Source organism: Oncorhynchus mykiss, chromosome 7 (assembly GCF_057628025.1).
Source record: "Oncorhynchus mykiss isolate SJ-2025 chromosome 7, ASM5762802v1, whole genome shotgun sequence".
Lineage (NCBI taxonomy): Eukaryota > Metazoa > Chordata > Actinopteri > Salmoniformes > Salmonidae > Oncorhynchus > Oncorhynchus mykiss.
In genome coordinates this window covers 43,277,823-43,289,999 of record NC_143028.1, presented here as the reverse complement: position 1 = coordinate 43,289,999, position 12,177 = coordinate 43,277,823, and the positions used below count along the sequence as shown (strand labels likewise).

At 40.8% G+C, this 12,177-nt stretch overlaps 1 protein-coding gene across 4 annotated transcripts; it reads right to left on the bottom strand.

Moving 5' to 3' along the window:
• Positions 1–164: 164 nt before the first annotated feature.
• On the bottom strand, positions 165–11,598 carry cidec (cell death inducing DFFA like effector c). 4 transcript variants are annotated; one of them, XM_036983426.2, is made up of 7 exons: positions 8,752–8,899; positions 8,163–8,240; positions 7,834–7,984; positions 5,131–5,280; positions 4,089–4,276; positions 830–990; positions 165–793 (listed from the first exon to the last, which is right to left on the bottom strand). In XM_036983426.2, the coding sequence occupies exons 2-7, from the start codon at positions 8,213–8,215 to the stop codon at positions 735–737; spliced, it is 762 nt and encodes a 253-aa protein (XP_036839321.1). In that variant the 5' UTR covers positions 8,216–8,240; positions 8,752–8,899; the 3' UTR covers positions 165–734. The 4 variants fall into 4 exon arrangements, with proteins under 4 accessions (XP_036839321.1, XP_021465246.2, XP_021465244.2 ...); XM_021609571.3 differs by lacking the exon at positions 8,752–8,899 and adding an exon at positions 11,387–11,598 and having other exon boundaries at positions 165–990; XM_021609569.3 differs by having other exon boundaries at positions 165–990; positions 8,752–8,901.
• Positions 11,599–12,177: the final 579 nt, after the last annotated feature.

The following is a 12,177-nucleotide window of genomic DNA, read 5'->3' as shown; positions in this document are numbered from 1 at the left end:
ATCCAACATTGTGGAGCACAGCCCTGCCATGTGACAATGGTTGGACAACAAAGTTACACAGGTCTCTGCTTTCAGGTGTGACTTCAAGTGTGTGTGTGTGTGTTTGCTTGTGCGTGTGCATGTGCGCATGTTTATGTTGAGGGGAAATAAAATCTCTCAAAATGTTAATATTCTTGTGATTTATTCATGCTTATTAATATGAAAAAAAGCCAAGTGCCTTCTATCAGTTGAAGATACAGATCAGCAGCAGTCACTGCAATAGAAAAGTGCATTCGCTTGTGGAGTGTTGCAAACCATATAGACAGACAAATGTAACAAAGTGCAAGTGATCATAGCCAAAATGTAGGACAACACAGCATTTTGCTTCCCCTAAAGTCAACCGAGAGGAGTGAACTAACCAAAAGGTGTGCACCTGCCACTGTAACCATAACATCAGAGTGATGCAGCACTGTGCCATGGTATTGGTCCTGCAGTTTGCCAGTACCCATTCCTTATAGCAAACAGTCAATTTTAGCAAACAGCCTCTTTTAGAGTGTCTCTCTGAGCAGAGCCCTGTTTGAATATCCTGACAATCCATTATTTCTTTCCATGAAGTGATTACTAAATCAGCCATGACTGGACAGGTGCAAGCTATGCAGTATAGCATTCCCTTTCACCTGCAAAATCGATTTAGATGGGTGATTACTTCAAGGAAGGGAGAAGGGAAGGATGCATGTTCATAGTATTGAGATAGATCACACAGCAGTCTTGCCCATCACAGCCGTCTTGCCCATCACAGCCGTCTTGCCCATCACAGCCGTCTTGCCCATCACAGCCGTCTTGCCCATCAGGATGCTCTGTAGTTGTTTGATCTTTCCATCCTGTGGCAGTGGTGTCAGGCTCAGGTCTGCCCGGTCATCCTCATCCAGGAGCTGCTCAATGTAGCAGGAGGAGCCCAGGAGGACATGGCCTGTAGCCTGCATGGAGAACAGGGTCCATCTCAGAGCCTCCCTACAAGAACAGGGAAAAATATGTCAGACAAGAGTTGAGAAAGGAGGTTATCTTACTGGAAACTTTTGGAGTTTACCAGTAAACTACCAGAGGGGGAACATTATCAGAAGCCATTTAGTTGCCTTTTTGAGTACTTCAGATTATTACAGGTACCTGTAATTATCTCCGGCCCTCGGTGTGGCCTTATCACAAGTAAAATATATGAAATAATAAAATAAGATGATTTTAAAAATAGAATAGCAAACCTGTAAAACATTATCATAAATCTAAACCATCAAAATAGTGAATACCATTGGTGTTTAAACTGACTTGCCTAGTAAAATAACGGTTAAATAAAATGAGGGTTTCAGCATGAAATACATATATAGATTCATTTTACAATGTCTATGTATTTCTTGTTTCTTTCACAACTGCCAAACTGCTGGAAGTTTCAGAGTTAATTGAAAATAATGCCATTGTTATTTTCTCTAGAACCATAGTCTATCCACTAGAAACTCATCGACAATATTAACACAGATATCTAAAAAAATATATACAGTACCAGTCAAAAGTTGACATAAACCCTTGAATTAGTAGGTTTCTGTATTTTTTCTATTTTCTACATTGTAGAATAATAGTGAAGACATCAAAACTATGAAATAACACATATGGAATCCTGCAGTAACCAAAAGTGTTACAGAAATCAAAATATATTTCATATTTTTCAAAGTAGCCACCCTTTGCCTTGATGACAGCTTTGCACACTCTTGGCATTCTCTCAACCACCTTCATGAGGTAGTCACCTGGAATGCATTTCAATTAACAGGTGTGCCTTGTTAAAATTTAATTTGTGGAATTTTTTCATTCTTTATGCGTTTGAGCCAATCAGTTGTATTGTGACAAGATAGGGGTGATATACAGAAGATAACCCTATTTGGTAAAAGACCAAGTCCATATTATGGCAATAACAGCTCAAATAACCAAAGAGAATTGACAGTCCATCATTATTAAAACATGAGTCAGTCAATGCAGATTTTGTTTTCTTCCATTCATAGTTTTGATGTCTTCACTATTATTCTACAATGTAGAAAAGGATTGAGTAGGTGTGTCTGAAATTTAGACTGGTACTGTACACGAATACATTTTTCAAATATATATTAACAAAGTTACCATATATGGATGATCTGTTAATCACCAAAATTACAGAAGATTCCAGTAACATTGGTTAATTCCCGGCACCTTTGCAACTCTATGTCAGACAGATGCCTGTACTGTAGATAGTGATCAGACAGATATAATATAGTCAGAGAGATAGGGAAACTCCGACAGGGCAGGGCTGGAACCTGCATCTCCCTAATCTCTCTCTCCTAGTTGAGATACAAGTTTCTTTCTCTCCAGTGACTTTTCAAAGAGAAAAATAGGAGCAGAAAATGAAATCTAGAAACCTGTTATTTGTTGATTCTGCACAATTTAAATCCTTGTTGTCACAACCGCTCAGCTAAAGCCGAAAATCAGCAGCTCTCAGCACTTATGACATAACCTAAATGTATCTGAACATACAGAGCCTTCAGAAAGCATTCACACCCCTCAACTTTTTCCACATTTTGTTGTGTTACAGCCTAAATTTTGTTTTATTTGTCACTGATCTACACACAACATCCCATAATGCCAAAGTAGATTTTTATATATTTTTTATAAATGTTTACAAATTAATAAAACATGTAAAGCTATAATGTCTTGAGTCAATAAGTATTCAAGTCATTTGTTATGGCAAGCCTAAATAAATTCAGGAGTAAAAATGTGCTTAACAAGTCACTTAAGTTGCATGGACTCACTGTGGGCAATAATATAGTGTTCAGCATGATTTTTGGATGACTACCCCATCTCTGTATCCAACACATACAGATAATTGTAAGGTCCCTCAGTCAAACAGGGAATTTCTAGTACAGATTCAACCAAAGACAAGGGATGTTTTCCAATTGTTTGCAAAGAAGGGCAAATATTGGTAGATGATTTTTTGTTTTTTTTAAGACTGAATATCCCTTTGAGAATGGTGAAGTTATTAATTACACGTTGGATGTGTATCATTACACCCAGTCACTACAAAGATACAGGTGCCCTTTCTAACTCTGTTGCCAGACAGGAAGGAAACCACTCAGGGATTTCACCATGAGGCCAATGGTGATTTTAAAACAGTTACAGAGTTTAATAGCTGTGACAGGAGAAAACTGAAGATATAGTTACTCCACAATCATGCATCCTGTCCAAAATATGCATCCTGTCCAAAATATGCATCCTGTCCAAAACATGCTTTCAATAAGGCACTAAAGTAAAACTGCAAAAAATGTGGCACTGAACTTTTTGTCCTGAATACAAAGCGTTATGTTCGGGGCAAATCTAATACAACAAATCACCGAGTATCACTCATATTTTCAAACATGGTGGTGGCTGCATCATGTTATGGGTATCCTTATCATCGGCAAGGACAAGGGAGTCTTTTAGGATAAAAATAAACTTAATTAAGGTAAAACACAGGCAAAACATTCAACTTTCCAACAGATCGGCATGAAAATCTATGGCAAGACTTGAAAATGGCTGTCTAGCAATGGTCAACAGCCAACAGGACGGAGCTTGAAGAATTTTTTAAAGAATAACTGTAAAATATTGTATAATCCTGGTGTGCAAAGCGCTTACAGACTTACCCCAAAAGATTTACAGCTGTATTCAGCTGTATTGGAATCAGTGGAATGGTATCAAATACATGGAAACCAGGTGTTTGATGCCATTCCATTTGCTCTGTTCCGGCCATTATTATGAGCTGTTCCCCCCTCAGCAGCCTCCTGTCATTGACTCAGAGGGTTGAATACTTATCTAAATCAAGCTCTATATATTTTTTTTCCCATCAAAAAAATGTAAAATGTTAGAATTTTTCTTCTACTTTGAAATAAGAGTATTTTGTGTAGATAGTTGACAAAAAAATGACAATTAAATCCAACAAAATGTGGTACATTTCAAGGGGTTCGAATACTTTCTGAAGGCACTGTATCAACTCAACCTCCTCCTAAATCTTACAAACTCACCTTTAAGCACCCACATCAACACACAGAGATATTACTCACTTCAGCATCTTCTTGGCAGCGTAGCAGCGCACATCGTAGGACACAGAGTAGGTTCCATACAGCGTGGCCTTCACATTCAGACAGCCAATGAAATCCTGAGGGTTGTTCTTGTATAGGTCAAAGGTTATTCTAGCCACATCTTTTCTGCGCTGGTGTTTGAGCTCATTTTGAATTCGGGGATGAGTGTTCTGGGAGCCAAAAGGTGGAGAAAGAGGGCGGGATATGAGAGAGGAGAAACGAGCCAAATCAATTTTCCCCAGTTAACACAAATTAAGTCGAGTCTCCTACAGCTTATTTATGGGAAACTCAAATTGAGTGTGAAGGAAAACTGCATATATAACCTCTGACACTTAGTGTCTGTCAAACTAAGATGGATGAACGCAATACTAGCTAGCCCCCCCTACACTCTCCATCCAGGAGCTCCAGTCATCTGCAAAGGAAGGTAACAAGCATTGGAATACAGATTCATTCATTCGGAACAGTGGAAGGACAACAGGAGAGGAAATTGTATTATGTTAATGAGACACGCTCAGCATGACAGGAGCCAAGTAAACACACAGGGTGATGCCATTCAGGTGGCAGAACATCATTTAATGAATATGGAAATGACCTGCTTTGGACAAACACAAACTCATCAACTCTGACTCAAATGGTGCTTTAATTGTGGCCAAAAGTGTGAGGTAACTAAATGAGGGGGTTATGATTTGCCATACATGTCAGACATGCTTTCACTCAACTCTTCCCCCAGAATAAGAATGCTTTTGCGTTTATCTGAATGGAATCATTTCTGAATATGCTTACTCTATATTCAATCCCAAAAGTTCAGGTCATTCATATACAATATGGGAGTAGATTTTCTTGTTCATCCCATCTTATCTAAAAAGGCAGGCTATACAACTACATCTTCATCTGAGAACACGTCGGCACTGATGATGATAATACACAGAAGTGAAGCCTGTTCACCATTCTACCAGTGACCCTGTGTAAATGCGCCACCCAGTGGACTCTGGTAAGAAGGTCATGCATATGTCACCCTACCAACCTGTGGAAGTGTCCACTTCTGCCCCTTTTCCAGGACCATGAGGACAGCGTTGTCTTGCAGGGTCAGGAAGAACTCCTCCGTATCTACCCCCGTCCCGTCTTCATCCAGCACCACGGCACTGACGCAGGACACGTGCAGAGAGTCCATGGCCTGAGAGGGAACAAACTACCCATTAGCCTGGAGGAGATAGAATCCAGTCATTAGGGACTACAGAATCATTCCCCCTCTCAAAAGTAGTTACTTAGCCACTCCATTCTCTTGCGTGTCATAGATTTCTACAGTGAATAATACAAATGGCGAGTTTAAAAAAAAAAAGACTGTATATCTCTGCTGAGGAGATAAGTTCCTGAAAAGTCTCAATATCATGTATTATCATTAAGTTAAACTTTTCAAAGACATGCGTAAGACAGCAGTAGTGTCACAGTTGGAGAGCCAGAACAACAGAGACAATTGTCAGTATGTGCATGTGCGCATGCAAGCATTTGAGGAAAACCGTTAGTTCTTTCTGCTTCCCTTTGAAAGCCTCTGACTCACCCATCCGTTCATTCCTTTATCCATCTGAGTCACATTGTTGACTGGATTGAATTTATGATGCCATAAATGAGTAGAGTATGGAACCAGACTCCCTCACTCATACACCACTCTTCTCTCATTCACACTCACTGAAGTTAGAGACTTATACAGTGGGGCAGAAAAGTATTTAGTCAGCCACCAATTGTGCAAGTTCTCCCACTTAAAAAGATGAGGCCTGTAATTTTCATCATAGGTACACTTCAGCTATGACAGACAAAATGAGAAAGAAAATCCAGAAAATCACATTGTAGTATTTTTAATGAATTTATTAGCAAATTATGGTTGAAAATAAGTATTTGGTCAATAACAAAAGTTTCTCAATACTTTGTTATATACCCTTTGTTGGCAATGACAGAGGTCAAACGTTTTCTGTAAGTCTTCACATGGTGTTCACACACTGTTGCTTGTATTTTGGCCCATTCCTCCATGCAGATCTCCTCTAGAGCAGTGATGTTTTGGGGCTGTTGCTGGGCAACACGGACTTTCAACTCCCTCCAAAGATTTTCTATGGGGTTGAGATCTGGAGACTGGCTAGGCTACTCCAGGACCTTGAAATGCTTCTTACAAAGCCACTCTTTCGTTGCCCGGGCGGTGTGTTTGGGATCATTGTCATCCTGAAAGACCCAGCCACGTTTCATCTTCAATGTCCTTGCTGATGGGAGTTTTTCACTCAAAATCTCACGATACATGGCCCCATTCATTCTTTCCTTTACACGGATCAGTCGTCCTGGTCCCTTTGCAGAAAAACAGCCCCAAAGCATGATGTTTCCACCCCCATGCTTCACAGTAGGTATGGTGTTCTTTGGATGCAACTCAGCATTCTTTGTCCTCCAAAAACAACAAGTTGAGTTTTTACCAAAAATGTATATTTTGTCATATGGTCAGATGAAACCATTCTTCCAATCTTCTTCTGGATCATCCAAATGCTTAAGCAGGGGGACACGTCTGGCACTGCAGGATTTGAGTCCCTGGCGGCGTAGCGTGTTACTGATGGTAGGCTTTGTTACTTTGGTCCCAGCTCTCTGCAGGTCATTCACTAGGTCCCCCCGTGTGGTTCTGGGATTTTTGCTCACCGTTCTTGTGATCATTTTGACCCCACGGGGTGAGATCTTGCGTGGAGCCCCAGATCGAGGGAGATTATCAGTGGTCTTGTATGTCTTCCATTTCCTAATAATTGCTCCCACAGTTGATATCTTCAAACCAAGCTGCTTACCTATTGCAGATTCAGTCTTCCCAGCCTGGTGCAGGTCTACAATTTTGTTTCTGGTGTCCTTTGACAGCTCTTTGGTCTTGGCCATAGTGGAGTTTGGAGTGTGACTGTTTGAGGTTGTAGACAGGTGTCTTTTATACTGATAACAAGTTCAAACAGGTGCCATTAATACAAGTAACGAGTGGAGGACAGAGGAGACTCTTAAAGAAGAAGTTACAGGTCTGTGAGAGCCAGAAATCTTGCTTGTTTGTAGGTGACCAAATAGTTATTTTCCACCATAATTTGCAAATAAATTCATTAAAAATCCTACAATGTGATTTCCCTGATTTTTTTTTTCATTTTGTCTGTCATAGTTGAAGTGTACCTATGATGAAAATTACAGGCCTCGATCATCTTTTTAAGTGGGAGAACTTGCACAATTGGTGGCTGACTAAATACTTTTTTTGCCCCACTGTATCTCCCTCACTAACTTTAAGCATCAGCTGTTAAAGCAGCTTACCGATCGCTGCGTCTGTAAATAGCCCATCCAAACATCTACCTGCCCCATCCACATATTTGTTTTTCTGCACTTTTGCCCACCAGTATTTCTACTGCACATCCTCATCTGCACATCTATCACTCCAGTGTAAATTGCTAAATTGTAATTACTTCCCCACTGTTGGCCTATTTATTGCCTTTACCTCCTTACTTTATTTGCACACACTGTATACAGATTTTTCTATTGTGTTATTGACTGTACATTTGTTTATTCCATGCGTAACTGTTGTTTTTGTCGCACTGCTTTCCTTTATCTTGGCCAGGTCGTAAATGAGAACTTGTTCTCAACTGGCCTACCTGGTTAAATAAAACGTGAAATAATTGTTATTTTAACTTGTAGTCCTCCCTCAAGCACCCTCTTCATCCCTCCCTCTTCTCCTCACTTTGTTGAGTAGGTCTCGTAGCCCATCAGCCATGATTCCCTTCTTAACGCTGCGGTCAGCACTGGTGACCCGGAAGGGCTTAGGTCGAGGAGTCCCGACAAGAAGCTGCTGGGTCATGGAGGCACTGGCTGATACACTGGCTGTCACACACCTGGTGGAGATACATACACATAGTCAAATTGTAAAATCTATTGGAAAACGATGCTAACTTTGACTCTATGACTCATGTCCTACGATGTAAAAAGAAAAACCCATTAAACATTACTGAAAGCAGTCTTATGATAACCAATAGGGCACATCCCCTTAGTGCTGCGGAATCAGGCTCTTACTTGGAGAGTGAGGCAGGGGACAGGAGACTGAGGGACTTCATGGCATAATCCATCCTTTGGATCCTCAGCTAACAGCGTCTGAGGATTCACCAATGTAGTCTTTATTGCTGCAGTTACAACATGTCACCAACAGGTGAGGCTATCACCACACTGACTGAACATGGCACTGGTGGAATTATTTTTGACCAAAAAGTATTTCGTATGATAGAAACATGACCGACATGAACACACAAACAAACCATGACTACAGCTCCAAACAGTAATATTGCTGGAGAGAAAAGGCAACCCTTTACAGCTCACTAACAGACAATATGTTGGGTCACATGTGTAGGCTACAGCAGATACTCGAGATGTCAGCTACCATAATGTAGTTCACCACAGCTAGCACTTCATTATACTGTAATGGTCTCGCGATTATTACCCATCTGTCCTGAATGAAAACAGTTTTATAAAATTAATGTAAAGAAATTCTACAAAAGAAATACACAATGCTAATTAACTCCTGAAACATTAATTCCTAAAAATGTGACAGAAAACAGAGCGGACAGTTGTGCCACTAAATCTCTGGTCTGTATTGAGTTTGGGTTACCTTCTTTGGCTTTCTCTCCCGTCTCTATGAAACAAAGGTCCAATATCTAAATCGATGGATCCTTGATTTCTCCCTGTCGTCTCTTTTTTGCTCCCTCTCCCTCTTGCATCACTTGTTCTTTCACCTTTGTTCTAATCTGTCGACTGTATGCAGTCATTTATATTGAGCAACTCTACACCCTCCCACTATCCCGCCCCTTGCCCCTATAACTGTAATACCCTGCAATCTGATGTGTGTCACTTCTATTCTCTATTCGGTCTTTCTACTTTATGCTTGAAACTGAGACGTGAATGAGTGAATTCTCATGCACTTAAACACAGGGCTGATACAGCTGGCCTTGCCAGTAAAAAGAGCAGAAGCCACTTCTTAAATCGACACCGTGTGGGTCTGTCCTCTGATATAGCCCCAAAGCATTTTGTCTGATCAAACTTGATTACCACAGTCTAAGACACACAGTGAGTAAGTGAAACTGTGGTATAGGGTAACACTATAAAGTCACGCTATAAAGTTTCCAAAAATAGAAACATGACAAATCCCAGCCCTGTAAATCACTAGATGCCAATAGTAATTGGCCAACTGATATGAGTCCATCAGTAAGCCCACAATCTTGCGGTTGTTATCTGACCAATGTATCACACACACACACGTCACTCATTGTCTTGCGTCAGATGGCCACCTGCACGGACTCCTGGCAACAGCCTCGTCACCTTAGAATGACGCCATCTGACAGAACACAATGACACATCAATTGAATTATACATCATAGGGAGTGCCCTGCACTTTCAACTTCATCACACCACACACTTTGCAAAGCCCAGGTCAGATGTAGCTCTAGATGTTATTGTGTAGACTCTATGGGTCGTATTTCAACTGTGGTAAATCAAAAAGACGCAAAGTATGTAGACAGGATTCATCTGACTCAAACTGAGGTGTGAGAAAACAAAACCATCAATTCAATCACAGATCATCTTCAAAACCCTCATTATCGAGTCTGATCAGATCTGAGCTAAAAATGGGTCATCTCCACCCGAGAATAGCAGCGCACACTAGCAGTAGCGTTTTAGGGGCAGCCACTGATGTACACACTTGTCCTTTGACCTCATGTCTGGTGTGGTCCAATGAAACCTCAGGGTCACTGGGGATGGAGGGACCGCCTTGGCTTTCACGTGTTGAGGGACTGAAGATACATTTTACAGAACACAGTGTCAAGACCTCCTGCAGTCCTTTAGTTTGGTGAGAAATTACTGGACTCTTTCACAATTTGCTCTCTCTTGCCAGTTATTTCACACACTGTCTGTGACCCTCTAGCTTTTACACACAGCAATTCCCCACAACAATACAGAGCATTCACAAGCACACTCAACCACAAGAACATTTAGAACAAACATACACACTGAAATGAAAAGACAATTCAACTGCATCTCAAGTCGAAAACACACACACACACCTGGCCATGTACGCTTAGCCAAATAATAAAAGCACGTAAATGGATTAGGGACAGAGAGGAGTGCAGGAGAGTGTGATAAAATGCTTAAGTTCATTGAGATGACAATGTCCTGCTGTTTATGCTGTGCTGTTACAACACACACCTCATTACACAAGCCAGAGGCACATTATTAAACACAGTGGCAGGATCATCTTCACTATAAACCCTGTTAAACCTCAGTTATACAGCTAGGGTAACTCGGGTCACAACCTCACAGTACCAAGTTACCACCTCAGCCATCTTGCACTGGGTCAAAATAGGTCAAGTGCCAGGGTCAGGACCAGCCCTTGATCATGACTCTCAGTTCCATTACGTTACACCTAAGTGTCATTGGACGAAGGCGTCTTCTGTACGAGGGAGTTTTGTTAAGAGCTCCAACGCTCAGTCTGAACATTAACGCACATCGCTTGCGGTACAGTTTTGGAAGCATAAGGACCTTATCTTTCATATCAGCAAGAAATCATTTTCAAAAAAGAAAACCTTCAAATATACACCTTTATAGGGTTAGTGTTCCCACAAGGCCATATCTCCATGTCTCAGTGCAGAGGGACCAACTCTGCTAATTAGCTATCTAGCATGCTCCGAACACCTGTGTGTAACAGAAGAAGGCCGCCAGAAATGTGTTATTGCTGAAAAATACTGTCAGCTGCAACTGTGAAGAAGCCAGTTAAAATAGTGTACATACAGTAAGTATGTTTTCTGCATTTTGTGAAATTATTTCGATGTGATATGAAAGTAACAGGCTTTATATTTCTAGAACCATTATGGAACTGAGATTCAATTCACGTTTAGATGGAGTATTTGGCTGCTAGAGCCAGTCTACCTCTGAAAAGAACCTAAGGTTCTTGGACTTTAAGGAGTAATGGTAACCTTGGGCTCCTTAAGAGTACATCTTGGCCTAGGTCAGGAATCGTCAAAGCTCAACAACCTAGGCTACTGTACATTAGAATGTGTGCAATGTGTATTATGGTTGTGTGCAGATTTAATCTGCACAATAACACACATTTCATGATATACAATGTCAAACTCAGGACCATGTCCATTCTATTCAATCAGTGCACACCAAGTACCTGCTACATTAGGCCTACTATTGAGAAGTCTTCAATTAATTATTTGAATGTCAGGGGCAGATGTAAATCGCAAACTTACTTTTTGGTATTTCTTTGAGTCAAAAAGCATCTCCTTACGGCTGTCTGGAGAGTGTCATCCACCTGGCCATTATTGGCAGCACCTGTTTTAATCACATGATAAATTAGAGCTAAATTAGAGCTACTGTGCTGAACATAGGCTATAAACACTGACATACATTAAATGTGTTCTTCATAAGTTTGACAGGACCAGAGGGTGTATCCGTGAAAATTATTCTGGTACTTTAATGCATGGTTTATAAATTGCTTCGTCCAACGTTGTGTGAATAACGACACCATGTGGACAAATGTCAAATTACCTCCCAACACCCGTGAGGCTGCTCTCGGTCGAGCAACTGAACGGGCATATCGTCTAAATGATTCCCGAGGCCGTCGACGCTATCAGGAAGGTATTCAATCTCAAGTATGTCCTGCTTAATTCACTACGGTTGTAACCGCTCTGATGCACCTCAGACCGCTTCGGGGTAGTAAACAATGGGCTACAATAAGTTGTCAACTACGGTCTCGGTTACGCAGGAAAGTGACCAAAAATTAGGCCCCAAGGTTTAGTGACTCATCTGTATTTTCTTTTCAAATATCCGTTTCTATTTCTAAAAATAGCTCTTAACTTGTTTTGTCAATGTTGGTAGTGTAGTAGACTACACATGACAACAGAAACCAAAAGGGGAGTGATAGCCTACATTTGGGCTAGGACAGTTGGCTCATTATAGGCATTTATTTTATTCTTCAAAAATGTATGCAGGTATCATACATATTGTGCTTATTAATTGATGATAAAATGCTTCTCATAAT

What these genes read in the sequence shown, in the direction of transcription:
- cidec (XM_021609571.3), bottom strand. Translation starts at nt 8,215, where the DNA reads ATGGATTATGCCATGAAGTCCCTCAGTCTCCTGTCCCCTGCCTCACTC. An exon ending in TCCCCTGCCTCACTCTCCAA is followed by an intron (nt 7,985 to 8,162) that starts GTAAGAGCCTGA and finishes TATCTCCACCAG; the next exon opens with GTGTGTGACAGCCAGTGTAT. An exon ending in GCTGCCAAGAAGATGCTGAA is followed by an intron (nt 991 to 4,088) that starts GTGAGTAATATC and finishes CTGTTCTTGTAG; the next exon opens with GGAGGCTCTGAGATGGACCC.